General features: G+C 52.3%; 2 protein-coding genes across 4 annotated transcripts in view; one reads left to right on the top strand and one right to left on the bottom strand.

The window, feature by feature from the left end:
* NISCH (nischarin) overlaps nt 1–20160 on the bottom strand; it is a 33162-nt gene extending 13002 nt beyond the window's left edge. For all 3 annotated transcript variants that reach the window (XM_039243618.1, XM_039243619.1, XM_039243620.1), the window contains exons 1-13: nt 20041–20160; nt 17811–17894; nt 17041–17223; nt 8885–8933; nt 7747–7910; nt 7287–7382; nt 5838–5933; nt 4303–4455; nt 3577–3645; nt 2887–3072; nt 2158–2286; nt 907–1020; nt 431–542 (exon numbers count right to left, since the gene is read on the bottom strand). In XM_039243618.1, coding sequence (XP_039099549.1) covers nt 431–542; nt 907–1020; nt 2158–2286; nt 2887–3072; nt 3577–3645; nt 4303–4455; nt 5838–5933; nt 7287–7382; nt 7747–7910; nt 8885–8933; nt 17041–17223; nt 17811–17894; nt 20041–20136 — 1531 coding nt within the window. In that variant the 5' untranslated portion in view covers nt 20137–20160. The remainder of the gene's footprint in view (nt 1–430; nt 543–906; nt 1021–2157; nt 2287–2886; nt 3073–3576; nt 3646–4302; nt 4456–5837; nt 5934–7286; nt 7383–7746; nt 7911–8884; nt 8934–17040; nt 17224–17810; nt 17895–20040) is intronic.
* A 1770-nt stretch (nt 20161–21930) lies between these two features.
* On the top strand, nt 21931–24849 carry TNNC1 (troponin C1, slow skeletal and cardiac type). Its single transcript, XM_039243715.1, has 6 exons — nt 21931–21954; nt 23481–23511; nt 23718–23864; nt 24130–24244; nt 24484–24620; nt 24705–24849. Exons 1-6 carry the CDS (start codon nt 21931–21933, stop codon nt 24734–24736), a joined length of 486 nt encoding a protein of 161 aa, XP_039099646.1. The 3' UTR covers nt 24737–24849.
* The last annotated feature ends 2854 nt before the right edge of the window (nt 24850–27703 follow it).

Raw genomic sequence — 27703 nt, 5'->3', positions numbered from 1 at the left:
CAGTGATAAAATAAAGTTCCCTACACAAGGGTCAGGGTGCCCGATTTGGAAAGTCACTGGGCCCAGCTTCCCGTTAACAAGGAGCCAATCTGCCCACGATGCCTGCCAGGGCGCAGAGTCCTTATCAGCAGCACCCCCAAGCCTGTTAAGGGCAGCTCCCCGGCCCCATCAGAAACCCATGGGATCCTACAGGAACTGCATTGTGGGCATTCAGACCAACTGGGGGTACTTGCTAAGCAAATAACAGAGCTGAACTCAGGCCAGCACCCCCCACTGTGCCACCCCGAGGCGCTACCGGTAGATAGCACCATGCCTTCCCTGTGTCTGAACCCCATAGGGAGCAGGTGCCGGCATCAGCTCCAACCCCAGCCAGGAGGCCCAAGCAGGACCCGTGTGACTCTGCCAGGTGGAAAGACACACACACAATTACCTTGGTTGGAGAGGATGGGCTGGGGCAGGGAGGCAGAGGTGGGAGCCACGCTGGGAGGGGAGCCACTGGGCCGGACGCAGGAGGCAGCTGAGAGCCGGGAATCCTCACTGATCTGAGGAGGAGTGCTCAAGTCAGTCCGGGAGAGGAGAGATAGATCAGGAAGCACAGAACCTGGCACAGCCAGTGGGGAGTGGGGAGGAGGGAGGAGCTCTCAGCTCTCACAAACGTGGTATTGGTGCAGGTAGTCCGGCCTAGTCCACAGCTACCCAGTGTGGCAGGTGCTGCCACCACCCTCTTCGCACAGGTGAGAAGAGAGGGGGGTGTGGCTTGCCCAAGGTCAAGCAGCTAGGACACGGAGGGGCACAGCTGGGATGCAGTGGACCTGAGCACTCCATAGCCTGGTTCCACAGTGAGCCAGCTCCTTCCTTAGCTGGCTCTTCACCATCACTCTGGTCACCTCCCGCATAAAGACCCACCTTCTTCTCTGGGTTGTTCAGCTTTGACTTGACCTCCTTGGCTTTCTGAATTGCTTTCAGCACTTCCACAGTATCTAGCTCCTTCTCTGTGGTTGCTGTGTTGTCCAGACAGACCTATGGAGATCAAAGAATGGGGTCAGCATAGGGGCTGATGGCAACAGACTGGCAGGAGCCCTGCTGAGGTGTGGGCTAGGCCCCAGCAGGACACAGGATGCCAAGGGAGTCTCCGCCTCCTGGCAGGTGAGCCCTTTACCACCCATGGAAATGACCTGGGAGCTCCCCCACCGCCTGGTCCATTTCTCAGAGTCCCTCTGAGAAGGGGAGGGTGCAGGATCCACCATGAAGGCCTCTTGGGTGGCAGAGAGTGGGCGAAGGTGGCGACCTGAACCAAGCCCCGGTTATGGCAAAACTCAGATCAGTGAAGAGCAAGGGGAGGGCCGTTAGGAGGAGAACCAGGCAGAAGAGTAAGGACCCCCATCCGCAAACACAGGAAGGTGCTGTGGCTGGCAAGCAGTGAGGGGTGGCAGTGTGCTTGAACAAGGGGTGGTCCCAAGGACCTGTGGGAGGAGCTGATGCCACAAAATGCAGCCTGGGAGGGTAGGAGGAGGACATCTTGTGAACATGGTCTTGGTGACGGTGTGAAGATAGGGGCACTAGGGGCTGAAAAGAGATGAGGAGTGTGGTGGGGGAAGGATGCAGACAGACACCCAGATATCTTCTGGCCTGGGATTTGGGGGAAAGGGGGCGGGGCCTGCTTGAGGCTGAAAAGACAGGTGAATCTGACTAAGGATGTGTCTGTTTGGCATGGTGGCAGGTGGCCAGATTACACTTAGTAGGCAGCAGACGCTGGGCTAGACTACACTGGCAAAGGCAGGCAAACCTTTTAGGTTTGCAGTCTACAAAATACAGTGTGGCTTTTTAACAAGTGGAAGACCGTCCTTCCACCCTCACTCTGTGCCTGTTGGTTCATGGGGAGCCCTCTTGGCCTGAAGCTGCCAGAGAGGGCATGGGGGAAGCCAGCGGGAACCAGGGCAGCTGGTGTCCCCATAAAAGGAGCAAGAAAAAGAAAGCCTCTTCCTGGGGAGGCAGCAGAATTCCCAGAACTAAAAGGCCCTTAAGGGCCAGATGTCCTTCCGAAGCAGGCAGGCATAAAACAGTGAATGTCCCCTCTAGTGCTGCCTGTGAAAAGCCAGACTCCATTGGGACCATCTCTCTGACAGAGCTGTCCCCCGCCCTGCCCCAGCAGCTTACCTCGGAGGCCCTCTCTCCAAACTGAGCCAGCACCTTGGTCCGGTAGTCAGGGATGATGCTCAGAGGATTATTCAGTAGGGCCACGTGCTCCAGGCACGGGAGGCTGCCAATGCTCTTGACCTCCTCCATCTGTAAGACAAAAGTTCCCTGTCATCATCCCTATTTTGATGCTTCACCAACAGGGCGACATGTCTGATGGACTATTTGCAGTGAAAGACAGCTTCCCACTCTTCTTTTATCTTTTTAACGTTTATTAATTTATTAAATGTTTATTTCTGAGAGAGAGTATGTCAGCAGGAGTGCAACAGAGACAAGAGACACAGAATCTGAAGCAGGCTCTGTGCTGATGACTCAGAGCCAGACATGGGGCTCAAACTCATGAACCACGAGATCATGACCTATGCCGAAGTCGGACGCTCAACCAACTGAGCCACCCAGGTGCCCCAATGTTTATTTATTTTTGAGACAGAAAGAGAGACAGAGCATGATCAGGGAAGAGGCAGAGAGAGGGGGAGTCACAGAATCGGAAGCAGGCCCTAGGCTCTGAGCTAGCTGTCAGCACAGAGCCTGATGCGGGGCTAGAACCCATGAACCGTGAGATCATGACCTGAGCCAAAGTCAGTCACTTAACCGACTGAGCCAGCCAGATGCTCCCACCCCTCTTTAAAGTGACAAACACCAAGGCATAGCCATCCCAGAACCCCAAGATCCTCCTGGGCTGTGGCTCACCTGCTCGATCCTGTTGTCACGGAGATCCAGGTTGACCAGGGAATAGAGTTTGTGCAGGCCACTGAGGCTCTCCAGGAGGTTGCCTGCCAGGTTCAGGGTCTTGATATTCCCCAGTTTGGTGTGAACCCCTTCCAAGGAGGAGAGCTTGTTGTAGGACAGGTCCAGGTGTACGAGGTTGTACAGGTGCTGCAGCAGCATTGAAAACAGGGTATGCTGGTTCGAGTCGAAGCTCCCAAGAAAGCAGGCTGTCACTAACAATGCAGCGGGACTTCCACCCTCAAATGCCCACTTCCCTCGGACAGTTATTGGCAAGGGAATCCCTTTGCTTCCCTGCATGCACCATAGCCCAGTGGCAGCCCCCAAAGAGGCATCACGGACTCCAGGCCTGGCACTGTCCATCGTTGTGATGGAAGCGTATCATTTTCACCATGCTCGAGTTTTATTTCCATACTTTCTCCTATTCTTTGAAACTGGAGCCAACAATCACCCAGTGCATCACTGAGACTCTAAAGGAACACTAGCAGCCCCTGGCTCTATAAACTTCTAGTGTACCCAGACACCTTTGGGGTGCCTGTGAGAGAAAACCCCAGGATATGGCCAAACCCCCAAGGCTGCATTAGCCTCCTGAACTCTCAGGAGACCGGGACCTTGAGAAGCCCACAGGTGGTGGTCGTTAAAGACATGAATTACCTGCAGGTTGTCCACAACCAGCACTCCATTGTGACTCAGGTCCAGGAACTCAATCTTTGGAATCAGTTTCTTGTGAAAGAAAAGAGATACTCGTGGTTACTCTGGGAGGTGGGATCCTAGGTGGCCCTTGCACCTGGTGGGTTGCTTCCTCCTAATCACGGACCCCTCAGCTGGACACTTCTGCAGGGCTGCTGCAGTGACCTCTTCCAGTGTCCACCACTGCAAGTCCCAGGAGCACACTGGGCCTCCAGTGCTGAACGTGACCCACTGTTTTTGCAGAATACTTGGCTTGTGAAAATGACAAATGGCAAGGTCCCAGACAGGGAAGGAAGCCTATCCCTCTTCTATAACCCTGTCCAACCCCACCAAAAGGACAAATACAGGAATTACTCTCCTATTGCCCAAATATCATCTGGATCTCACACTTATGCAGGCACATCTGGAATCTATGGAGTGATTTTTCCACTCTACTCCCTGGGCATAAATTTCTTCACTTATTGTGTTTCTATATCAAATGTGCATGCACTCAGTGGGATTCATTTGGCTCTGAGCAGTACCTCACCTATTTTATTTAATCCCACTTGAAATTAACTTAAAAACTGCAAGAAATGCACAGAGCACTGGATACAGGTTTTCCATGGTCCTTCTAGAAAAGGCCAAGTCAAATACTCAATGTCGGGGTTTGATCAGGCAGAGAAGCCCCTGGTGCCTGTGCTGAGAGCATACCACAGACTCGTCGATGTTGGAGATGCTGTTGTGGCTCAGGTCCAGGGTCGTCAGTGCTTGCCATGTGGGGATGACAGCGGTCACAGGGCCTTCCAGGGCAGTGCCTTCTGGCTCCCACTCATCAAATTCCGAGGCTTCGGGAACAAGGACTTCCTATGTAAGAACATCTGTTGAGCACCACACTTGGCCCTCACGCAACACAATCATTGCAAAATTTCAGGAAGGGCTTCAGCATATTTAGCATGTGGAAGTGAACTTGCGTTAAAATGGGCTTTAGTTCATACATCTTTAAACGATTGCAAAATAACTGTAAAGCTTAGCAACATAACAGCTGCTTAGGATATGTTCTGACCGTTTCATTAGCAAATGCTTTTCAAACCCAGAAGAGCCTTTTGTTACATATGATGCCTTTTCTGGCTTAAACCTCAGGAGCTGAAGATCAGAATTCATGGTGTTTCCAGGCAACTGTGCTTTCCAGACTGGCACTATGGTCACTACTGAGGATAGTAAGTCCTTTTAGCAGCATGGATGCAGGGACACCATCAAGGGGCAGGAAGGCAGGCCCTCCTTATTTTACCCAGAAGACCTCTCCTCCCTCAATGGATCAATCTGGGCCCTTTCAGACAGGCAGCAGTGAGTGCCCTGGACAGGGGCTGAGTTCCCCCACACCCTTGCTCGTTACATAAGTCTCCTATTTCAGCTAGCGGCCTCAAAACTTCACCAAACCCAAATCTGGATCATATACTGTAAGTCACAGAAGTAGCCACTATGTTTGTTCTGTACTCTGAGATGGACTTCAACACTATTAAGGTACATGAAATGATAAATAGAAAAAAACAAAACAAAACCCTTACATTCTCAATTCGAGCATTTCTATTGCTCACACACAAATGACAGGGACCAGCACTTCCACAACCTACCTACTTCAAGTCCACTCAGAACAAGATATGAACAAATGCTAAGCCAGGGCTTTTTCAACATTTTTATTGATCTATTAAACATTCTGCCACTTGCCACTGCCTAGCAATGTGTTCACATCCAAAACCAGTGACTTTTTGGGGTGGGGGAGACCCAGTTCCCTCAACTATCTTGCTCAACAAGTGTTGATTTTTTTCTTAATGTTTATTTATTTTTGAGAGAGAGGATGTGCGCATGAGTAGGGGAGGAGCAGAGAGAGGGAGACACTGAATCCAAAGCAGGCTCCAGGCCCTGAGGTGTCAGCATAGTGCCTGACAAAGGGCTTGAACCCACAAATCACGAGATCATGACCTGAGCCAAAATCGGTCGTTTAACCGACTGAGCCACCCAGGCGCCCCTAACAGCGTTGATTTTGATGAAGACGAAGACTAAAGTGTCCTGGGAACTGTCAAGCACCAAAAGGACCCACACGAGTGTGTGGCTGCCCAGGGGAAGATCCAACGTCTGGTGTCTGACAGGCAGCAGTGATGCTCACACCCATCCTCAGTGCAGAGGGGCCACAACGCAGGACCCTGCCTCTCGGCCAGCGCCCCAGGCAGGAAATGGATGGAACTTACCTTCATAGAGGTTGCGGAGTAGCGCACACTCATTGTGGCTAAGGTGGGCTTTGACGCAACTAGCCCCCGTATGTGCCTGGCACCACAGTGACTTATCTGGAACAAAGAACAGCCATGTCTCAGAAATGGCATCATTACTCCATCAGGAGTCCGGGAAAAGTGTGCTCATCACCCATACACAACAGAAGCACAACCATCACTAAACCCAAATCCTAAGAGGCAGGAGGCGAATCTAGCCGAAGTCTCTCTTTTCCCCAATTTTTAGTGCTAACTAAACATTCTCCGAAGAATCTAGCAATGTGCACAGTGAACCACGAGCTCCATGTTCCGTTTTCTCTGTAAGGGCTGGCAGGGGCTTGTCAGGTGGACAGGAAGTGTGAGCTCTGGAAAGCAGGGCTCTCATTGAGAGCAAGGGGCTTCTCTCTGCCCCTTCTGCTTCTGCTCTTCTGTGACGGGCCCTCCTGCTCATCCAGCCCCACTTCACTGGCCTCGGCTGTCCTGCAGTGAGGGAGGCTGGGCCACAGGCCAAGGCACATGCATGAGTGCCACCCATCTAGAGACTCCGACTCTGGGGCCTCAGCCTGTGCGAGCTGAGGCTGGGTGGGCCCTCCTCTCACTTCCCTGCCCTTCCTCAGCCAGCAATGGTTGAGGCACACACCGCAGGTTCCCAGCAAGGGAAGTGGCCCCCAGCTCTCCGAGACTAGCCCGGAATGTGCAGGCAGCATAGTCCAATGGGTAGCCGAGACTCTGGAGTTAGACTTGGCTGGATTTCGATCCCAGCTTCATTAACTGTATGGTCCTGGCCAACCTCTTTACTTCTCTAACCCTCAGTTTCCTCAACTGTAAAATGGGAATAAAAGTGCCCATTTCACAGGGCTGTTGGGAAGCTTCCACCAAGAAGTGTACATTAGGGCACAGGGCTGAACGCAAAAGCCATGCCCGAGAAACAGATGCTTTGAAGCATTTTTTAAATTTGTTACTGGGTCCCCTTTCATTAAAAGAATGTTAACAAAATTGGCATCATGAGCCCAGGAGTTTAGTAGTAAGCGATACAAAGTGTCAGGCATGGGCACACCAGAGAGCAGAGAGCCCTCCAACCCCTCTGCCAACCTACCCTGGGAGGTACAGACTTGGAGCCAGCTCTGTCGGACGCCTCCCAGCACTTGAGCTTCAGCAATGGGAGGAGGGAGCTGACCACTGATACCCTGTCCTCTCCAAATGCTGCTTGTGCCTGGAGTGGAGACACGCAGACCAGCTGAGGGCAGTGAAGGCCCCCCTCTCTCTACCTTCAGATGGGCCAGACTTCCCTAGACAGAGTCTACCACATACTGATGAACGTGAAAACTGCCTTACAGGTAAATCCAGACACTTTCCAGTTACAGATAGTCAGAAGCAAGACACCCGTGTGGGCTCAGCCCTGCCTTATACTCCAGGGCTCCTGTGCCTTACCTCCACCTGATGAAGAGACTTAAATATTGACAGATCAAAAGGCAGGAGCTGCTCTTGAATGTTGCTGGTCCCAAAAGGTCCTTCTGTGCCAGAAACCTGTGGCCAGAGAGAGGGCCTGAATTAGGGATGCTGCTGCAACTGTTGTCCGGCCATATTCACGGGGCAGTGCCGCAGCAGCTGACGAACCCGACTCAGCAGGCGCACACCTCCACTCACCACGTGCATGGTCAACAAAGCAGGCTAGAGCCGAGGTTTTGGGCGAGGGGGCAGTGGGTCACAACTGCCCCCTGGTGCTCACAGCCAGAAGCACAGTGTCAAGAACACCAAAGGCAGCCTTTCTTCTCCCAGGGCCCTTTCAGCCACCTTCACACACGCTGCCAGCCAATGAGCTATTAGGCCCCACATGGGCTACATGCCCGCAATGGAGTGGCTCTCCATTACGAAGCTGCCACAGCTTTACCTTAAGGTACTTAAGGCGACAGGTGAAATCCAGGATGTGCCCGAGGTCAGTCTTGGCGTCCCCACTGGCACAGGTGGGCTTTCCCTGCTGTAGCTGCTCGGTGACCGCATAGAGCTGCAGGGGCCCGATGGCAAAGACCTCGCCGGCCCCCAGGAGCTGTTCTCCTGCAACAGCCATGCCCCACAGGGTGAGCATCCAGCGCCAGCCCCACTGTGCAGCCAAGGCACCTGCCCACCTGGCCAGCAGTTAACGAGCACTTGGCAAGCACCCTCAGGATGAAGCTATGGTCCTGAGCTCACGTGGGCACAGGGCAGACCAGGGACACGTGATTGCAAAGGAAGGGCCATGAGAATGTGTGGCTAGGGAGGCTCCATGGGGTGAGGCCAAGTCAAAACCTGAGGCACTGAGCTGGGATAAAGCTGATGCGAGGTGACATTCAGGCAGCAGACTTATAGTACAGCCTCTAATATGCAGACACCCTGAGGTCAGGTGAGGCCCAAGATGCCAGCCCAGTGCAGGACCTGTGAGCAGGCAGGGTTCTCAACCAGACAGACTGGCACTTGGACCTTGCTCTCCTCCTGCTGGCCATGTACTCTCAAGCAGGCTCCTGGGCCTCTCATCCTCAGTGTCCACATCTGCACCTCCTGGAAGGAAGGCAGTGAGATGCCCAACACAGGGCTGAACTACTGGAAATGCTCATGAACGTCAGCTACTGTTACTATGCTCTCTGGCAGGGCCACGACCCAGAGTTAGCCTCTGTTTGACATGTAAACTCTTTCAGGTAAGGACAAACCAGGTATAAGAGGGCAGCACTGTCACCCACCTTCCAGAACTCCACCTCAGGTCTTGAGACTAGATCCTGAGCCTGGGGTTAACCTCCAACACAGAGACTCAAGAATACTAAGGTCAAGGACCACAGCTTCTCAGACCTGGCTGCCTACAGGGTAGGGAGGCAGGCAGGCTCGGCTGTGGACCATTTGGGCAACCCCAGGGAGGTGGCCCTTGGCTGGGACTCATCAGCCCAGCACAACAGATGTGGATGGAGTTCCATGGCACCCTGGGTCCCCGGCGGCCTAATAGGGCTGGGAGAGTTACGGGAGAGTTACACCCAGTATTTCAGGGATTCCTAGCCACGTACCTTTTTCAAAGAGCTCCTCAGCCAGTGCCGCAGTGATGCCATTTATCTCCTGCAGAGAAAACAGAACCCAGTCAGGAAGTCCCCCTGCCCCCAGTCACTGGGAAGTGCACATCCCCTGCTATCTACCCACCTCTGTGGCTGCAACACCAGCTCTCTAGAAAGTTAATGTAACAAACAGACATTATAATATACAACAAAGGAGAAAGTAAACTAGAACTCTGAGTGCCCAGGAAGGGAAACTGAATATCTCCAGTTCTGTAGATATTTGGAATATCACCTCAAAGGCAGAACAGAAAGCAGACTATCGTGGGGACTATCAGCACGTGAAGGCCCTGGCAGATACACAAGGCCCAGCAGGCTGGCAAAGCCTGGCCATGCAGAGACCCAGCTAGGAAGCCAGCAGCTTCCAAAACTGGCCCCAGAAGACCCTGGGAGAGGGCGTGACAGAGAGGAAGTCCTATTTCTTCTGTGAGGGACCGGACCTTTCTACTCCCTTTCACATTCCAAGTGAGCACTTGCTCTCTTTCTGCGCTCATCCGCTCATCCTTCACGCCCTGCACCAGTCCACTTAGCCCCATGTCATACACAAGAAACAGGAAATGACTTCTTTAATGAGGCCTGACAGGCAAGGCCCTTGGTCACAACAGCTGGTGTGTGTGGGTCTGAACCCCAAGCACTTGCTACATACTGGCACACTCAGGTTTCCCAATGCTGCCCCATGTGAGGAAGATGGTATTTCACAGATGAGGAAACTGAGGCGGAGAGGTGCTGTACTCTCTGATTTTACAGACGCTGGCCAGAAAGCAGCAAAGCCACTCGGCCTTGAAGGCTCTCTGTATATCACCAATTGCCTCAGTGCTTTGTGTGTAATCATGGGGACAGTAGGGCACCCCAGCTGTAAATCATGCAGGTAAGAATTTTAACAAATTGGCAGATGGCAGCCAACAGGCCTTCTGGTAAACAGGCCCAGATGGAGGCCACACAGTTGGCCACATTACCCATGGGAATATCTTTGCCACTGGGACATGCGATTCACATATTTATGGGACTCAATAGGCACCAGGTTGTGGGAGACAGAGTGTCCTCTTCTTGTTTTTCTCTGTAGTTTATCTGTGTCCTTACCTTTCATACACAATGGACATGTTAAAGTTATTTATATGCTGTAAGTATCTTCTCCCTGTCGTGCACACCTTTTACCTTTGTTTGTGGCAGTTTTCCTGACACAAGAGTTTTTTCTACTTTATAAAAGTTGTTTAATCTGTGATTCTTTGTCTTTGTGACTTCAGGGCTCCTCCCTAACCCCACGATTATATAAATATCCCTCTAATTTTTTCTTTCAGTACTTTATACTCACTTTTAAAAAATGTGTTTATTTCTTTAAGCTGCTTAAAATTCAGTTTACATATACTGTGAGAACAACCCCCTTTGGCATCACAAATGGACAAAACCCCAAGGGAGAAAAAGGAAGAAACACGGCCCCAGCAGACGAAAGGTCAGATGAAAAGGGGCCATCAGGGCAACACAGGCTCTGAGCAGGACAGGGCTCCAGCTAGGGAGGAGAGAGGCTCTCCATTCATGGTGAAGTTCAACTTCAGTCTCTTGCAACAACTTAAACTCAATTATAGTTTCCTTGACTGCTGTGAAGAACTGAAGATTAGGAAGAGCTTGGAATGATCCAAAGGCTTGTTTCTCTGCCAACAGTTTTGAGAGCCGTGGCCCATCTCTAAGCCAGCACTTCCCCAGTCCACTGCCCTGAGCATCACCTGGTGAGCCCTGAAAGAGGCAGGTTCCTGAGCAGCAACTCTCTAACCTGGGTTAGTGACCTTGGGGCTCCCAGAAGGTCTCCTGCAGGAAAGGGCTCCCTACCCTCCATCTGCACCTAACAATGTTGCATTTCTTCGGGCAGCTTGCCTCAAGGCCAACCCTGCCAATGGGACAAGGCTGGCATTTCTGGAAAACACAGTAAACTGAAAAAGATAGTGGGAGCCGAGGGCTGATGCTAAGCAGAAAGCAGGGTTTTCACTTCGGAGCAATCTAAGCAGCAAACTATGTGACAATTTCTTCCCCACTCTTTGGGGCACAGGAAGTAAACACTGCTGCGACACTGCCGACTTCTGCAACACTATCTACTTTGTCTCCTAGGCTCATCTTCACCTGGGGAGACTTCCTCCGAGAGGAGCAAAGGAATGTCTCAGCCTCTGAATTCAGAGTTCAAATCTCCTAAGAGAGAAGCATTTTGTTGGCCTCCTCAGAGTGTTCTAGTTAGGCTGTGCAGAGCAAAGGTGAGCAGAGTCAGGCCTTCACCTGGTGCAGGAGGGTGGGGATGGGATTCAGTGCTCCCCCCACCATCATACCCCCCATCTAAACCACTGCATATTCTGTTAGGTCACCTGAGGGAACAGGTGTTTTCCACACACCTCACCCAATCTGGGTAGAGGTGACATAAAGTGCTTTAGAGTGCCACAAACATCTGAATTGAGATACTTTTCAAGTTCTTTTATTTAGAGAGAGAGAGAGAGAGAGAGAGAGAGAGGAGGAGGAGGAGGAGGGAGGGAGAGGAAGAGAGGGGGAGAATGAGTGGGGGAGGGGCAGAGAGGGAGAGACAGAATTTTTTTTTTTTTTTAATTTCTAGGGGAGAGAGAGACAGCGTGAGCAGGGGAGGGTCAGAGAGAGAGGGAGTCACAGACTGAAACAGGCTCCAGGCTCTGAGATGGCAGCCAGCACAGAGCCCAACGCGGGGCTCGAACCCACGAACCGTGAGATCATGACCCAAGCGAAAGTTGGAGGCTTAACCGACTAAGCCACCCAGGCACCCCATGGGAGAGACAGAATTCTAAGCAGGCTCTGTGCTGTCAGTGCAGAGTCTGACACAGGGCTTGAACTCACAAAATGTGAGATCATGACCTGACCTGAGATCAAGAGTCAGACGCTTAACTGACTAAGCCACTCAGGCGCCCCAAAATGCATTTTTAATAAAAGACATTCTTTATAGCTCAAAAAAGTTTTCAATAAAATTAGTTATGTTTACAAACCATTAACACCCATCCCTAAGTGGGTTCTAGACCAATCAGCCGCCTACCAGGCATGTAGGTATGCGCCCTGGGGGAGTAGTATGAGCTGCACACAAAAGTGCCATGAACCAGTCAGGCTGTGGCTCGCCAGCTACCATCTGAGCATGTGTGTGCATGTGGAGCCCCATGACCCAGCGCACCCCGCATCACATGTGCCTGTGGTCAGGCATAACCCTGGGCCAGCACAACGCTTCTGCTTGGGCAGAGCAGAATGCTTGTTAACGGGGCACAAACAAGGACTCCATCACGTGTCACTGTGTGGTTCACACACATGTGCTAAGAGTTCGGAGGCCCTATATAGCTCTTATTTCATGACAGTGATGAGGCATTCTAGCAGGAGTCAGGTATGTTATGTGCAATTCGGCTTTAAGTAAAAATTCCCCAATGAGACACTCAAGGTTAAATATTTACTGGAGAGAGCTCCAAGACCGTATGGACGCTGCAGAGAAATCTGCTACTCACGCCTCAGTACCTTGCCACTAAGACAAAGGATGGATGCGGAGGCTAAGGCTGCTGTCAAGGTGGTAACAGTCCTATCACAGCTCCTGATTTCAAATTTCAAAAAGCACCTTTGTCCTAGTCAACTGGCTTTAAAATAAGAAAATGATAGAAATGCCACCTTTGACGAGAACTGGGTGCCTTTCCTTACCAGAAAGCCGGTACTGGCCGGCACTTGGTGAGCCCCCGTTGGCCCCCTGCTCTTCTAGGCCCTTTACCTTCACTGCACAGCCTCCACAAATTCTCAAGCTTGGGGGACATCACCCCTAAGATTACAAAGGAAGGACTGAGACACAGAGAGGTCAAATGACTTTGAATAAATGGTCAGGAAGTGGCCTGCTTCCCAAATCTACTGGTTGACATCTTGCCTCAAAATGGTGTGCTAGAATTCTCTGTGGGGTTCCATTTCACTGAATTTGAAAACCTCTGCCAGGGGCGGGGGGGGGGGGGGGGGGGGGGGGGGGGGGGGGGGGGGGGGGCGGGTTGGGATGAGGTTTGTCACTGAGAATTCCAGGAGTCCTGAGCCACAGCTATCTGGAGAGAAACAGCACAACAGCACCCAGCCCAGTGCTGAGGTGAATCCACTCACTACAACACAGGGGGCTGGGCTGCCCCAGGCCCTGGATTCTTTGGTTCCAAGATGGCCACGGACAGATGCACCACTCTCTTGCCTTGCCGCCAAAATCCACACTGCAAAGGAATGAAGTTGGACCCTCACCTCACACCATAAACAAAACTAACTCAACATGGATGAAAGACCTAAACATAAGAGTTAAAATCATAAACTCTTAGAAGAAAACAAAGCTGTAAAGCTCTGTAACCTTGGATTAGGCAATGCTTTCTAAGGACATCAAAAACACAAAGGACCAAAGGAAAAAAATGGATGAAATGAACTTCATCAAAATCTAAAACTTCTGTGTCTCAAAGGACACTATCAAGAAAATGAAAAGACAATTCACACAATGGGAAAAATATTTACACATCACATTTCTGATAAAGGTCTAATGTCCAGAATATATTTTAAAAATTCCTAAAACTCAACCACAAAAACACAAGTAACCTAATTTTTTTTAAAGTGCCAAGGAGGTGTACCTGAGTGACTCATTTGGTTTGGGTGTGACTTCTGCTCAGGTCATGATTTGAGCCCCGCATGGAGCTATGTGCTGACAGCTTAGGGTCTGCAACCTGCTTCAGATTGTGTCTCCCTCTCTCTCTGTCCCTCCCCCTCCCCCTCTATCAAAAATATACATTTAAAAATTTTTAATTAAAAATAAAAAATAAAGTGCCAAGGATATCTGAATACATTTCTCCACTGACGGTTTGCAAGTGACAAATAAACATATGAAAAGAGGCAGCCTCATTAGGGAAATGCAAATCAAAACAACAAACCACCACTCACACCCAAGGATGGCTAGCAGATGGCTAGCGAAAAAGTGGACAGTACCAAGTTCGACAAGGATGTGGGGGAGGAGGGCCTGTACACTGCTGATAGGAATATTAAATGGAAAAATTTTAGCAGTTCCTCAGAAGTCAAAGTTCCCACAGGACCCAGCAAGGCCACTCTTTATACATCCCAACAGAAAGGAAAACGCATGGTCCACACAAAAACTTCTATGTGAATGTTCATGGGAGCATTATGCAAAACAGCCAAAAGGTGGACACTCAAGTGTCTGTCAACTGACAGATAATGTCGTGCATCTAAACAGGAGAATATTACTCAGCCACAAAAGGATCAGAGAACAATACAAATGGACCTTGAAAGCATCATGCCAAGCAAAAGAAGCCCATCACAAAGGCCACATTTGTATGATTCCATTATATTAAATGTCCAGAATAGGCAAATCCATGGGGTGTAGAGACTACATTAGTGATTACTGGTGGGTACACAGTTCCTTTTCAGAATGATGAATGTTCTGGAATTAGACAGTGGTGATATCTGCATAACTATATGAATATACTAAAACCAGGGAATTGTATACGTTAAAAGAGTGGATTCTATGGTATGTGAATTCCATTTTAACGAAGGAAAAAACCTCAGACTCAGGACAAGTGAGCCCGCCCTGCCCAGTGTCAGCCCCACAAGAAGCGGAACATGTTGGGAACAATTTGAGAGGACGCTGAAGGGACATCGGCCGGCAGAAACATCCCCTTAAGAGCTTCCAGCCTACAGAAAAGGCTGACAAATCCTTCAGGTCCTGTTTGTTTAAACTCATTTGAAGATCTAGTGGTTCTCGATCAGGTGCAATTTTGCCCCTCAGGGGAATATTTGCCAAAGCTCGTGAAGCCATTCTGGTTGCCAGAACCGGGGGCGGCTACTGGCATCCAGGGGGCAGAGTCCAGAGATGCTGCTCAGCAGTGCACAGGACAATCCTCACATCAATCATCCAGCCCCAAAGGTCAACAGTGCCACAGCTGAGAAACCAGGATTTAAGGTAATGATGGGTCAGTTACTTTTTTAAAAATCCTGGCATGTATGCAACCCAGGGGCCCTTCTCTTTGTTATTATTATTATTTTTTTTTTTTTTGAGAGAGAGGCAGAGAGCAAACTGGGGAAGGGACAGAGAGAGAGGGAGATACAGAATCTGAAGCAGGCTCCACACTCTGAGCTGTCAGCACAGAGCCTGATGCAGGGATCAAACCCACGAACTGCGAGATCATGATCTGAGCCGAAGTCGGACACTGAACTGACTGAACCACTCAGGTGCCCCCAGGGGCCTTTCTGATAACAATAATTTCAGTATGTCCAATATGTTCCAAACAGTAGAGCATGCCTCAAACCAGAAGCTCAGAGGTGGGCCAGCCCAGGCCCACCTCAGGCAAACTTATCTCAGAAGAGTAGTCCAGGCCTTCCCGTGCCAGGAGACTTGTTCCTCAAAGGTCTAGGTCTTAAGCGATGAATTATACTTTCAAAGGGCTGCTTACCAAGTTTTAGCTTTTAATAGCTAACCAAAGCTTTCTTAAAGTAACAGCATTTCCTAAAATACTAACCAATACAGTTTCTCTAAAAAAAACTCACATAAGGAATGGAAATTTCTCCTCACATGTGGAAAGAAAACGTAAAAAAAAAGACAAAATATACATACAACAGGAAACTGCTAGCCACGTACACTGCTGGTATATGCTGAATAAAATCCAAAGCATATATACAGATACAGGTCATCTGTAAATGTTGCCCTTTTTTCCACACAGCGCCTCCAAGCTTAGTGACCCGACACTAGCGCTAACACCAAATTTCCAGGCTCCATCTAGCACTCCAAGAAAGGTTCAACTCTCCTACTCTGCAAGTACTTCAAGAAAGTTGTGTTTTGAACGTTATTTGAGCCTTTAAGACCACAACCCACAGGTCCCTTCCTAAAAACTATGCCTGAAAATGAAATGGATTCTTTCATATCTTCATTACATAAAGGGAAAACAATTAAATGTCAATTATCCAAAAAGCTATTATCCAGAGATTACTCCTAGTATTGTGGTATATGACCTTTCAGGATTTTTCTGGACAAATACACCCACATAAACTTCTTATCAGAAAAACAGGACCATTTTATGGCCTCCTCATTTCGTACAGCAATATACTTATTTTCCTTTGTGTCAATAAATCCATAGCTACACCACCACTTTCTAGCACAATATCTGATTACACGGTTATATCCTTTGATTTTTAAAAAAAATGCCTCCACTGGACTTTTGATAGTCTTGAGTATTTTACTACTATCCTGGAATGTACCTATACCCTTTTCTTTCTTTTTTTTTTTAATTTAGAGAGAGAGAGAAGCTAGGGAGGGGCAGAGAGGAGGAGAGAGTGAGAATCCCAAATAGGCTCCACAATGCCACCAGAGCCCAATGTGGGGCTCACACCCACAGTGACATTGTGACCGAAGCCAAAATCTAGAGTCAGACTCTTAACCTACTGAGCCACTGACTGAGCCACCTAGGTGCCCCATACCTATATCCTTTTCACAGTCACTTGATTTTCCCCCACTAGAGTAAATTCTCAGAAGTGGAACTGTCAGGTTCAATGTTTGAGTTTCACACGGCTGAAACTTCCCTCTGTGAAGTGTGACAACTTGTCCTGTCACTAGCAGCCCATGAACGTTGTTCCTCTCTCCAAAAGGAGTGCAGAGCCCCTCTAGGGCATATACTGGAGTCTATCTATGGACACCCAGCACCGTGGACCTTGAAGATACCCTCAGATGGCAATATTCTGCCAACACAGACTGATTCCTTAGTCCTGAGCTGTAAACCAACAATGAAACAATACCCTGTGCCAGGTGTCAGCTGTTTCTAATCTACCCCCATCCATTTGGAAGGAAAACTAGCTAGCTTCAACACCCACAGGCTGTTTTTACTCAACAAAATGCCATGTGGTAAAGGAAACCCTGTCTATGGCCACAGTTTAATTTAGAGCAAATCTGTCAATAAACACGTTCCTGCCCACACCCTGTCCCCACCAGGAGGATGTTCCTACATCCTCTAACCTCGGGGTCAAACTCCAGCCCACCTCTCCTGGAAACTGAGACTGAACGCTGGTTTGCTGCCTCGAGGGGTGGTGGTTGTGGGCTCGCAGGGGGAAACCTGGGAGGAACTTACATAGAAATGAAAATGTAAGAAGTGGGCCAGCACGCTGGGGGCCACGCCAGGGAAGGTAGCCAGGAGTGTCTGCAGGTATATCTCCAGATCCTTCTCTCTCTTTTCCACCAAGCTTCTTGAGTTTTTCCCAATTATCTTTTTGGGCGGAAGTAGGTTTTTATCAATTTTTCTTTCTGCAACCAGCTGTAAGAAAACACAAGCATGATCAACCGCAGACCAAGAGCTTCTGCAAAGGTGCAGGACCAAGGCAAGCAGCCTGAGGACAGGTGCCTGTCACAACTCCCACAGCCTGTCTTGGCAGCAGTATCAGAATTAGTGACCAAAATAATGCATCAGGAACTTGGCCTCATCAGAGTCCACTAGGATTAGAAATACCAGTACAATCCCGGACTAGGAGCTCCATCTGGCGACTGTGGAGGCATTCAGAAAATACCTCCAGGCCCCTAAAAACCATCATCTTTTCCAAACCAGAATGAAAACTAATCAGGGTGTACCATGTCTTTAAAACACCTATGTTGCAAATGACCCAGAGAAAGGCGGCTCTCCCCAAAAACAAAGATAGAAATGGAATCACAGGCAGATATTAAAATTTAGGCTCTGGAAGAGCTATAGTCAGGTGGAACAAGTTCAAACCTGTTTCCTCCCCGGGAAACTAAACATTACAGGCATGGAGCCAGTTTTGTCGTAAATTTAATGTGTGGCACAATGGGAATTTGGCCTAAAAGCCCCCCAAGGCCCTGAGACCCAGATCCCCAGTTGCCAAGAGTTACCTTTTCGTGCAGATCATAGAAATCGCTGTAGCGGTGCTTGACTGTCCATTCATGGCTGCCAACAGTGACCTGGATGACATAAACCTACAAGGGAAAACCGACAGTCCTTGCCCAGCTGGCAAAAAAGAAAGCCTCGTCCTCCCCCCGCAATAGCTGCGGGCCACCCAGACAGTCCCAACACCCAGGGCAAAGCCAGGCTGCCCTTGCCCGTTAGCTTCTGCATCTGACCCTAAGAAGCAGGATCCCCTCTCAACCTCCTCCACAGTCCTAGCACTGGCTGGCAGGCACATGGAATCAATCTGTGGCTCTGTCCAACAGTGAGGAACAAAGAAGGTGACCATCCTATCAAGCCATCTCTTTAGTTTTTAGGGGTGTTTTGTTTTGTTTTACTTCCAGCCTCCAACCTGAGCTGCAGGCAAGGCCACCCCTTCCAAGGGAGGCAGAACAGGGTGGGGTCTGGTGGGACTAGCTTCACTACTGTATATTTTTCCAGGTGCCCTGACTATATCCTAGAAGTAAGTCCCTTCCCAAAGCTTTCAGCTGGTTCATGGCTATGATTTCTGCTGCTGAGCCAGGAGTCAAAGTACTAAGAAGCTGATGGGAGGGTGGGGGAAGGGCAGTGATGAACAATCAAGACCCAGCAGAAGACAATATAGCTTAGTGGTTAAGGGAATGGGCCCTGGAGTCAAGGAAGACCTGAGTTCAAAACTTGGTTCTGCCATTTCCTGGCTGTGGCTTATATAAGTGACTGGGAGCCTAAATTCTCTGAGCCTCAGTTTCTCCATACTAAAATCTGATAGGCTTAACAATCGAATAATGCTTTGTACAAGGCCTGACATGTAGCAAATGTTCAACGTAGGTGTGTTAATAATATTCAACTCAGCACAGCTGGAGACAAGCCGTAGGGCCACCCTGGATCACCACTTCCCCCGTACCCATGCGGAAGGCCTAACACCTAGGAATAATGAGAGCTTTTTGGAGCTGACGTCCCAGTTGAATGCTGCTTAGGGGTGATGCCAGCCAGCCATCCGCTCAGAGACCTTAACCCTCGCCTGGAGTGGCCCCCTGGTCCCAGGGTCCTGCCACTCTCTGCAGTTTGCAGGGAAGGGGGAGGAGAAATAATCAACTCAGCTGAAGCCTCCAAGGAAGAGCAGCCATTTCTCCAGGGCTGGCCTGTTGCTCCAGGATCCGTCCCCAGCCCCTCTTCCCAGCCTGGCAGCTTCCCTCTCCCTCCTGCTGCCCAGGAAAAGAAAAAGAGCCAGAGAAATGACCCTCAGGAGGAGGGTTAGGATGAGGGCCAAAGGGGTGGGGTGAAGGCACAGCCAAAGCCCCCCACCCCCACCACTTCCCACCCTCAGGAAACAAAGAACAGGAGGCTGGGAGATGCTCAATACGCCCCCACCCCAGGGCCAGTCCGGCAGCCTTGGCGACCAACCCCATCCAGACCCAGAAAAGCTTCCCAACTCCATCACAGCCTGGAACTCCATCCCCCTTTTCTGTCCTCCACCTCCCCCACAGCCTTCAAGTGTGTGGGCGGCTTGCTGCCCGGACAGCCCGCCCTCCGCACCCCGCCGCCCAAAGCCATGAAGACCCCTGAGGTTCCTGGGTCTGATAGTTTCAGTCCAGAGGGGCCACCTCAATTCCCCCGTGTCACGGCTCCACTCCTCCCCCATTCTGGTCTCTGCCTGACCCCCTAGGGCCTTGGGGCTCCAGATCCCCTCATTTTTAAAGTAAATCTCAACTGCGACCCCAAGCCCCCACCCCCATCAAGGCCCCACTCCTCTTCTTCATGGTCTGCAGGGCCCCCCGAACCTTTCTCGTGGTTCCATCCATCTGAGACCCTTCCCCTCCCAGAGCCACTGTCACGTCCTCCCAGGCGGGCGCCCCTCCAGGCCTAGAGAATCTAGAAGGGCCTCCGCATCATTTACACTCCGGGCTTCCGCAGACCCCCTTTATCCCCAGATCCTCCCCAGCCCTAGCCTCCTTTTCTGAAAGAGTATCCCTTCCCCAAGCTCCCTCCCCAAGCTCCCTCCCTGGGACCCAACTCAGGGCCCTGTTTCCGGACCTGCGGAACCGAGACCCCCCTTCCCCAGATTCCTCTCCTGGAAATCGGGGCCCCCGCTACCCCCTCCTCACCGGTGGCGGGGCCCAGATACCCCCTCAGTCCTCACGACTCGAACTCCGGGTTCCAGCCTCTACCCCTAGTTCTGGCGCCCGCACCCCTGCACACCGTATACGTGTCCACGAGCTCAGAGCCCACGACGCGCGCCTCCTTGACCGGCTCGGCCTCTCGTTCGGGCCCGAAGCTGCGCGCCGCCGCCGCCATGTTGCCGGCTCCGTTGCTGCAGCCGCTGCTGCCGGGCGCAGACTGGCAGCAGCAGGAGGCGGGGTCAGCGTTCCCCCGCCCCCCGGCCCCCACCACTCGCTCCCATCGCGCGCCGCTCAGCCATCTTGGCCCCGCCTCCTTCTCGCGCCCTCGCCCCGCCCCTCTCGCGTGATTGACAGCTGTCGCCGAAGGCGCGCGTGCGCAAGCCGCAGAGGCCTGAGAGTTTGCATCATTTGTGATCTGTGTCTTGCGGCGCTCCCTGCATCCTGGGAGAAAACAAGCACTGGGCCGGGGACAGCCCTGTACATTGCCACTCGGTGCCCTGGACGGGAGGACAGAAGACCCTGCACCTCCCGGGCTACCTGAATCAAGCCACTGCTCCGCTTGGCCTCAGTTTCCCACACCGGAAAAGGGGCAGGTCGAACCTGGCTTTCAGGCTCATTCCCTGTAGGATACGAGGGAGTTAAAGGAAACATATGAGCTGTGCTTAGAGCCCAAGCTGGACACAGGTTCTTAACCTCTCCAAGGCTTGGAGATCTCTTCTATCGTACTGGGTTAATCAATGCAGTGCCCAGCACTCAAGGCAGGGAGCTGATGTGGTTATCAAGTGGGGGCTCTGCATGAAGGGATATGTGCTGGCCATCAAGTGCAAGACTCCCAGATAGTGGCCTTCCAGAGCTCAGAAGGAGGGGGTGACAGACTGGCCCTGGACCCAGAAACTATGGAGCTGGGATGGGAGAAGCACAGGCACAGAGATAGAATCCTAACTGGGAAAGCCCAGACCCTGAAGAGGGAGATGATAACCCAGCTGGAGGGGGATAGTCTAGCACAGATGGGGCATCTGTGTTTATTGAATGACTAAGTGAAGGTTCCTTAGTGCCAGAGCACTCCCTGGGGAGATGAGAGGTCTTGGGCATGGATCCTCTGACACCCCTGGCTGGCTCTAGACCACTCTGTACCAGGGTGGATCAATAACTTCCTTCTCCGGTGGTACCTGGGTGGCTAGTCAGTTAAGCCTCCGACTTCGGTTCAGGTCATGATCTCATGGTTTGTGGGTTCCAGTCCCGCATCAGACTTTGTGCTGACAGCATAGAGCCTACTTTGGATTCTGTGTCTCACCTCTTTCTCTCTGCCCTTCCCCCACTTGTATGCATGCCTTCTCTCTCCCTCTGCCTCAAAAGTAAATAAACTTCTAAAAATTAAAAAAATAAATAAATTCCTTCTTCAAGAGTTCCACAGCACCATACTCTGAGCTTGGTGTTTGAAGCTTTTCTTGGCACAGCCTCTCCTTGCATACTGCCGGCCAGCATCCCACCCCATCCCCCAATAGGCTTAGCTTAAGGCAGGGGCTGCCAAGTCGGTCATACCTTGAGCAAGTCACCAGCTCTTCCAGGAGCCTCAGTTTCCTCAGTTAAAAACTGTGGTTAACATTACCCACCTCATCAGATAGGAGTTACCATATATAGGAGCCTGGCCTGGGGTCCACTACTTTGCAGCACCTGTCTTGTCCTCAGCTCATGTTTTCATTCATTCAGGAAACCTTTCCAGAGGGTCCCCTGGGGGCCATGGGGAACAGAGGCGGAAAAGATGTGGTCCTTGCAGCCCTTCATCTGCTCCCTGAACTGAGCAGAGGACACAGGGACTCAGGCCAGCCTGAGATCACCAGGGCTGGGGGAGGGGGTGGAGGAGACTACAAGCAGGGGTGGGCTGGGCCAGCTGGAATGTGGTGGGGCAGGGCTATTTAAGCCCAGGACTGGCTGGCAACACCAGCAGTCTGCCCTGTGAGCCGCCAGCATGGATGACATCTACAAGGCTGCGGTGAGGGACTGGGCTGGGCAGGGCTGGGGTGGGTGGGCCCACTGAGGGCTCACTCAGCTCAGTATGGGGGGGCGGGCACCGGAGTGGTAGGGACCCAGGAGAGGGCCCCCAGGAGAGGGCCCGTGCACTTTCAGCCCAGGGCCTCAAGGGGACAGTGGATCTGGCGTTCCAGTTCCAGGGTGTGGAAGGAGTGAGGGGTTCAGGGTCTGGAGAGAAGCTGGCAGGTGGGTGGAGAAGATCACAGCTTTTAGCATTGTGTCTGTTCCCATCTACAAGTGCCTGTACCTGTGTCACTGTCTTCTGGCCACGTCTTCCTTCACTTGTGTCTGTGGGTTCTGGACCTTTGCCTTTCTTGCCTTTCTTACTCTTTTCCATCTCTTTGTTCCTCCCAAGCTGTCCCTCTGTCTCTGCTGCTGTTTCCCTGTCCCCCGTCCCCGTTCCTGACCCTTACATTCTGCTTCTCACACTCACAATCCCCCACCCACCTCCAGTTCCTTGCATGGCTGAAGATGCTGTGGAGGGTGGAACAGGAGTTTGAGGAAGGGGCTGGAGAGCTGGAATCCTAAGCTGGAGAAGGGGCTTTGAAGTTTGAGGTAGGCAGGGAAGCACTGGCCACAGGGGAGAGACAGGGAAACAGGAATAAAGAACTAGGGTCCCAGCCTGTATCAGGCCTGGCAGGCTCAAGGCTTGGTGGTTCAGCCAGGGGTTAGGGCTGGAGTGTGGTCATCCCAAGTCCCTGCAGCATCCTGGGGGCACGGAGGGGTTTTAGATGCTAGTCGCTCAAAGGAGGGGGGTGTTGCTGACCTCCCCCTGGCCCAGAGGCAAGGACATTCGGCATAGACAGCTGCCCCCAAGGGAACCCCTCCCTCTGCCCTGGGAGGGCAGCTCCCCTCCTGGGCAGGGAAGAGCTACAGCTGGCTCTGGGGTCGTCCCTGCCTATCCCGCAGGAGTCCATGGATCTGGAGGGGGGGGCAGCCCTCCACCCTGTGCCCATACAAGGCCTGGCGGGGCTGGGGACTAATTTTGGCTCCTGAGGCACCAGCAGGCCAGGGGGCCAGATAACGCTGCCCCACCCCCTGCATGCCAGAGTCCCCAGAACAATCACCAGGTTTAACTTTGTCCCCCTGTTAAAAATAGCCCAGTGGCTATCCCGGTCAGGTTACTGTGGGTGGCTTTGCCCATCCCTACACTGGTTTTATTGTCCCAACCTGAGAGACAGCTGTCCCTCAAGCCACTCAGCTTGGGTTTCAGGAGGGGGGGCAAAAGGGCATTGAGTGAGTGGTCACTGACTATTGTTACTCAGGGTCACCTTGGCCCTGGAGGGGGCGCCCACCTGTCACCCTGGCCCTAAGCCCAGCCTTAGTGAGGCCAGCTGGGTCACCTCAGGGCTTTAGGGGCAGGGAGGGAGGACTGAGGACTGTGACTTGGGAATGGCCTGCCTATTCCTGGCTTCAGTCTTCCTATCTGTGGAATGGGTTGGTTTCTAAGGCCTGAGTCTGAGTCCTGAGATCTCTTTTCCTCTCTAGGTAGAACAGCTAACAGAAGAGCAGAAAAATGGTGAGTGCCCGAACATATGTGTGGGGACAGCAGGGCTGGGCTGGGGGCATGAGGACCCCGGAGGCTGGGGCCTCTCTCACTGTGACCTCAAAGGTCTTGGAGGGAAATAGGCAAGTTGGAAGGTGGCTCCAGGGGTCTGGCCTTCTAGGGTCTTGACTTCTGAGCCCTGGCCACTCCGTACTCAACACCCCCCTCTTTGGATACAGAGTTCAAGGCAGCCTTTGACATCTTTGTGCTGGGCGCCGAGGATGGCTGCATCAGCACCAAGGAGCTGGGCAAGGTGATGAGGATGCTGGGCCAGAACCCCACACCCGAGGAGCTGCAGGAGATGATCGACGAGGTGGATGAGGACGGTGAGCCCCTCTGTCCCCCAGGGCCCCAGACCCATATCACCCTCTGCTTGCTGGGGACCTGAGTCCTGGCTCTGCCACTTATTACTCTGTACTCTTGAAGGAACCGTATTGCCTCTCTGAGCCTCAGTCATCTCATCTATGAAATGGGCACAGTGAACACACTTGTCTCACAGAGTTGCTACAAGGATGCAGTAACAATACTAGGGTCTAACGTCGAGAGCATTGTAACCGTCCCTCAGTAATGGCTGTGCCGCTAACCTTGTAGGCAGTGGCACAGTGGACTTTGATGAGTTCCTGGTCATGATGGTTCGGTGCATGAAGGATGACAGCAAAGGAAAGTCTGAGGAGGAGCTTTCAGACCTTTTCCGCATGTTTGACAAGTGAGTGCATGACCCTGGACCTCTGACCCTGAACCTAACAGAGCTGGGGAAAGGGGGAGAGTTTGTGACCTTCAGGCCTCAGTCTCCCATTTTGTGCAGTGGGGGAATGGAATACCCCACCTCCCAGTGACCCTGCCTTGCCTCCTGCGGTCATGGGTGGGGCTGCTTCTTCCCTTCTTCTAGCCCCCACCATGAGCTCTTGAGGTCCCCTTCACCCTCTCCACGTCCTCCACCCCCAGAAATGCTGATGGCTATATCGACTTGGATGAGCTGAAGTTGATGCTTCAAGCTACAGGTGAGACCATCACAGAAGACGACATCGAGGAGCTCATGAAGGATGGTGACAAGAACAATGATGGCCGCATTGACTATGATGGTGAGGGGGTGTATGATGGCATCCCTGTTGCCCACACCCTGCCCAGCCCCCTTCTCTGACCGAGGCCTATCTTTCTCTCCACAGAGTTCCTGGAGTTCATGAAGGGGGTGGAGTAGACACCAACCCTCTCCCAGAGCTGCCTGTGCCACATGGCGACTCCAGCCGGGCCCTGGGGTGGGGGTGAGGGGCCAGGGTCCCCAGCATGTGAGCTTGGGTGTGTCCTCGACTGACCGTGGTCCCTCCCTGACTGCCTCCTCCATCCCTGTCCTCGGGAATGCAAATAAAACCCTGCTCCCTGGAGGCCTGGTGTTTGGCTTTCATTCCCTGGGGGGCTGTGATGCTCCACACCATTTCCTGCCTTATCCCAGAGGCTGTGCTCTGCCCATCCCTGTACACTGTCTTCTGCCAGAGGGGTTAGATTAGATTAGAGATTACCATGCTCCGGGCCCATTGACTCCTTTCTATGACTGCCGATGTCCAGATGATTCAGCATCTGGAAAGGGTGGTGGCCCGGGAATCCTGGCGGCTGTGGCTTTGATCACCCAGTTCAGTTGGCAGCTGAGAGGTCCCGTGCTTGGAGAGAATAGGGCTCCGTGCTAGGCCATGGAGGGGCGCAGCTCCTTCTTGGCTCTGGTTGGGGAGAAGCAGGATGCTACATGGGCTCAGGGGCTGCAGTACCAGTCCGTGTGTCTACTCATTTGCATTTCATGCTGGCAACACTGATTTTCTGGGACTGAGGGACACACCGTCTATTCTCCTTCCACTCACCCATTCGCCAAGTAAGACTCCAGCACCCAGAGAGGTACAGGGGCCTGTCAAGGTCATCCAGTGAGGCTGTCAGAGAGCAGAGCCACCTGGCTCCCAGGCTGGGGCTCTGTCTGATGAAGCAGGTCCAGGCGGGTATAGTTTCCAGTTCTCCTGAACCTCAGAGGCTCCAGCGACCCACTTTCCCTCCCGACAGAATGGAAGTATGAGGCTTGGTGGCTGTCAGCTTAGTGCAGGCCAGAGCTGCAGCCAGCACACTGAGTGGCACTGGCCTTGAAGAGGGGGCCACAAGGACATGGAAGTATCAGCAATGATGTTTGCAGGAGCGACAGCTGCCACGGTGTGTAGGCTCCAGCCAGAATGCCAGCAGCTGTCCTTGCTCCGCCCAGCTCCGAGGCCTCTCCACCTGTGCCCCAGCCTTAGCACTCCCCAGACAGGCCCCACATTCCAGAGAGACGGTCTTGGAATTCTAGGGATGCCTCCAGTGGAGACCAGAGCCACAGGAGCTGCCTGGTCCCTGGGGAGGCCTGAGGGCGAGCTGAGGGGTCCCTTCAGGCCCACCCTTGGGAGCAGGAGAACTCAAGGACCTACACGTACACCCAGGAATGACGACATTCCAGGAGAGGAGGTAGGGTCACAGCAGGCCCACCTGCCAGGGCACCATTCCACAGTTTTGGCACATACCTACCAGTACCTGGAGTGGGCTATATGCTGGACCCCTTCAGAGGGAAGCCTAGCCCCTAATTTCATGAAATTTCCCATCAACTCAGGAAGACAAGAGAACTATGAGTGCAGTGAGGAGAGCAGTGTGAGATGGAATGGAGATTGTAGAGATGTGATGACCAGTGGTCCAGGAAGGCTTCCTGGAGGAAGTGCATTTCTGGTGGGACAATCACAGAAGAGATGGAGAGTCTTTTGTCCATGCCGCTGGGACAGGGTGGTGGGGATGTTAAAGTGGGGGCAGGAGCTAAGTGAGAGGGCAGAGAGAGGACTATAAACTCAGGTATCATCTGAGTAAGAAGGGAACGGAGGCACCCTGGTCCTGGATGAGGGCCCAGGGGAGAGAGGATATAGAGAGAGGTGGCCCACGACTGGACACTGGGCATCCCACATAGGTAGTTCAAGAAAGGACATGTGGCTAGGGGGATGGGAGACACCCTAGATGAATGAGGGGCCCCTGGGAGCCAGGAGGGAAGGATGGGGGCATCAAAGGTGGCCAGTTACCCTGGGGTTAGGGCACCGGAGGTCCCTGAGGCCTTGGCCACCTGGACATAAGGGTTTCATTGGAGCAATGGGATGGGAGCCCAACTGGAGAGGATCGAAGGAGTGAGCCAAGGCAAAGGGGAGATGGTGAACATGGACGATACTGGTGAAGTTTTACAAGAAATGCGCTGAAGTTGCAGGGAGGTGTGGGGTCCAGGGAAGCTCCTTGAAGGAGGTGGGGCAGGGAGTGCTTGGGGGAAACCGAGTGAGCTGGCAAAGGGTGATGCAAGACACAGAGGTGAGGCTACAGAAGTTAAGTGGCAACGTGTCTCTGGCGAGTGTTTTAAGGGCCCGCGTCTAAGTGCTGGGCCTGGATCCAAGCTGGACAAGGGGACGGGGGCTGGACTGGAGGCAATGAGGGAAGAACTGTGGCAGTGGGGCTCCTGAGTGCAGGAGGGGGTGCCCAGTGGAAGAGATGTTCTGAACAGAGACGCTGAAAGTCATATTCCTACTGATGGTGAGCTGGAGGATGGATGGCTGACGTGGGGGCAGGGGGAGGTAGTTGTCTGTGAGGAGAATGAGGGGCAGGGGAGAGGGGGGTACCTGGGGGATGTGGGGTACTGTCAGGATTGGGAAAGGAGAAGAGAGAAACCCCAAGAGTTAAGCTTTCTGTGAACAAAACAGGATGGCTGGGTCAGCTATCAAGAGGTTACATGGGGGCAGGGGGGTGGCTGGCTGTGCCTTAAAGAGGGGTCCACAGTCGGAGGGAGCCTGTGCGATTGTCCCAGTGTCTCTGTTCTAGAACGAGGTTGGTTGGGGAGGAACCAGAGGCATCCATTCCTTCCAGGCATGCCCACCCCAGAATTCTAGCTGGGAGAGGCTGGGCTGTGACCCTCCACGTACCCACCACCCACCTGGTGACACTTGATGGGTGAGCACACACATCACACACGTATACAGCCACAGGCTCACAAGCTCCCATCAGCACATGGCATTAAGCTCCCCTACATGTATCACCTAATTTGACTGTTTTGCTGTGCTCTGTCCTCTCTCTTTTTTTCTGGGCTGTGTCATCCTTTGCCTAGATAGTGCTTCCTCCATGAAGCCCCCCGCCC

The sequence above is a fragment of the Hyaena hyaena genome, unplaced genomic scaffold (assembly GCF_003009895.1).
Source record: "Hyaena hyaena isolate Hyena2069 unplaced genomic scaffold, ASM300989v1 scaffold_231, whole genome shotgun sequence".
NCBI classification, from domain to species: Eukaryota; Metazoa; Chordata; class Mammalia; order Carnivora; family Hyaenidae; genus Hyaena; species Hyaena hyaena.
The sequence above is the reverse complement of the archived record's forward strand: the minus strand, read 5'-3'. Positions and strand labels throughout refer to the sequence as shown.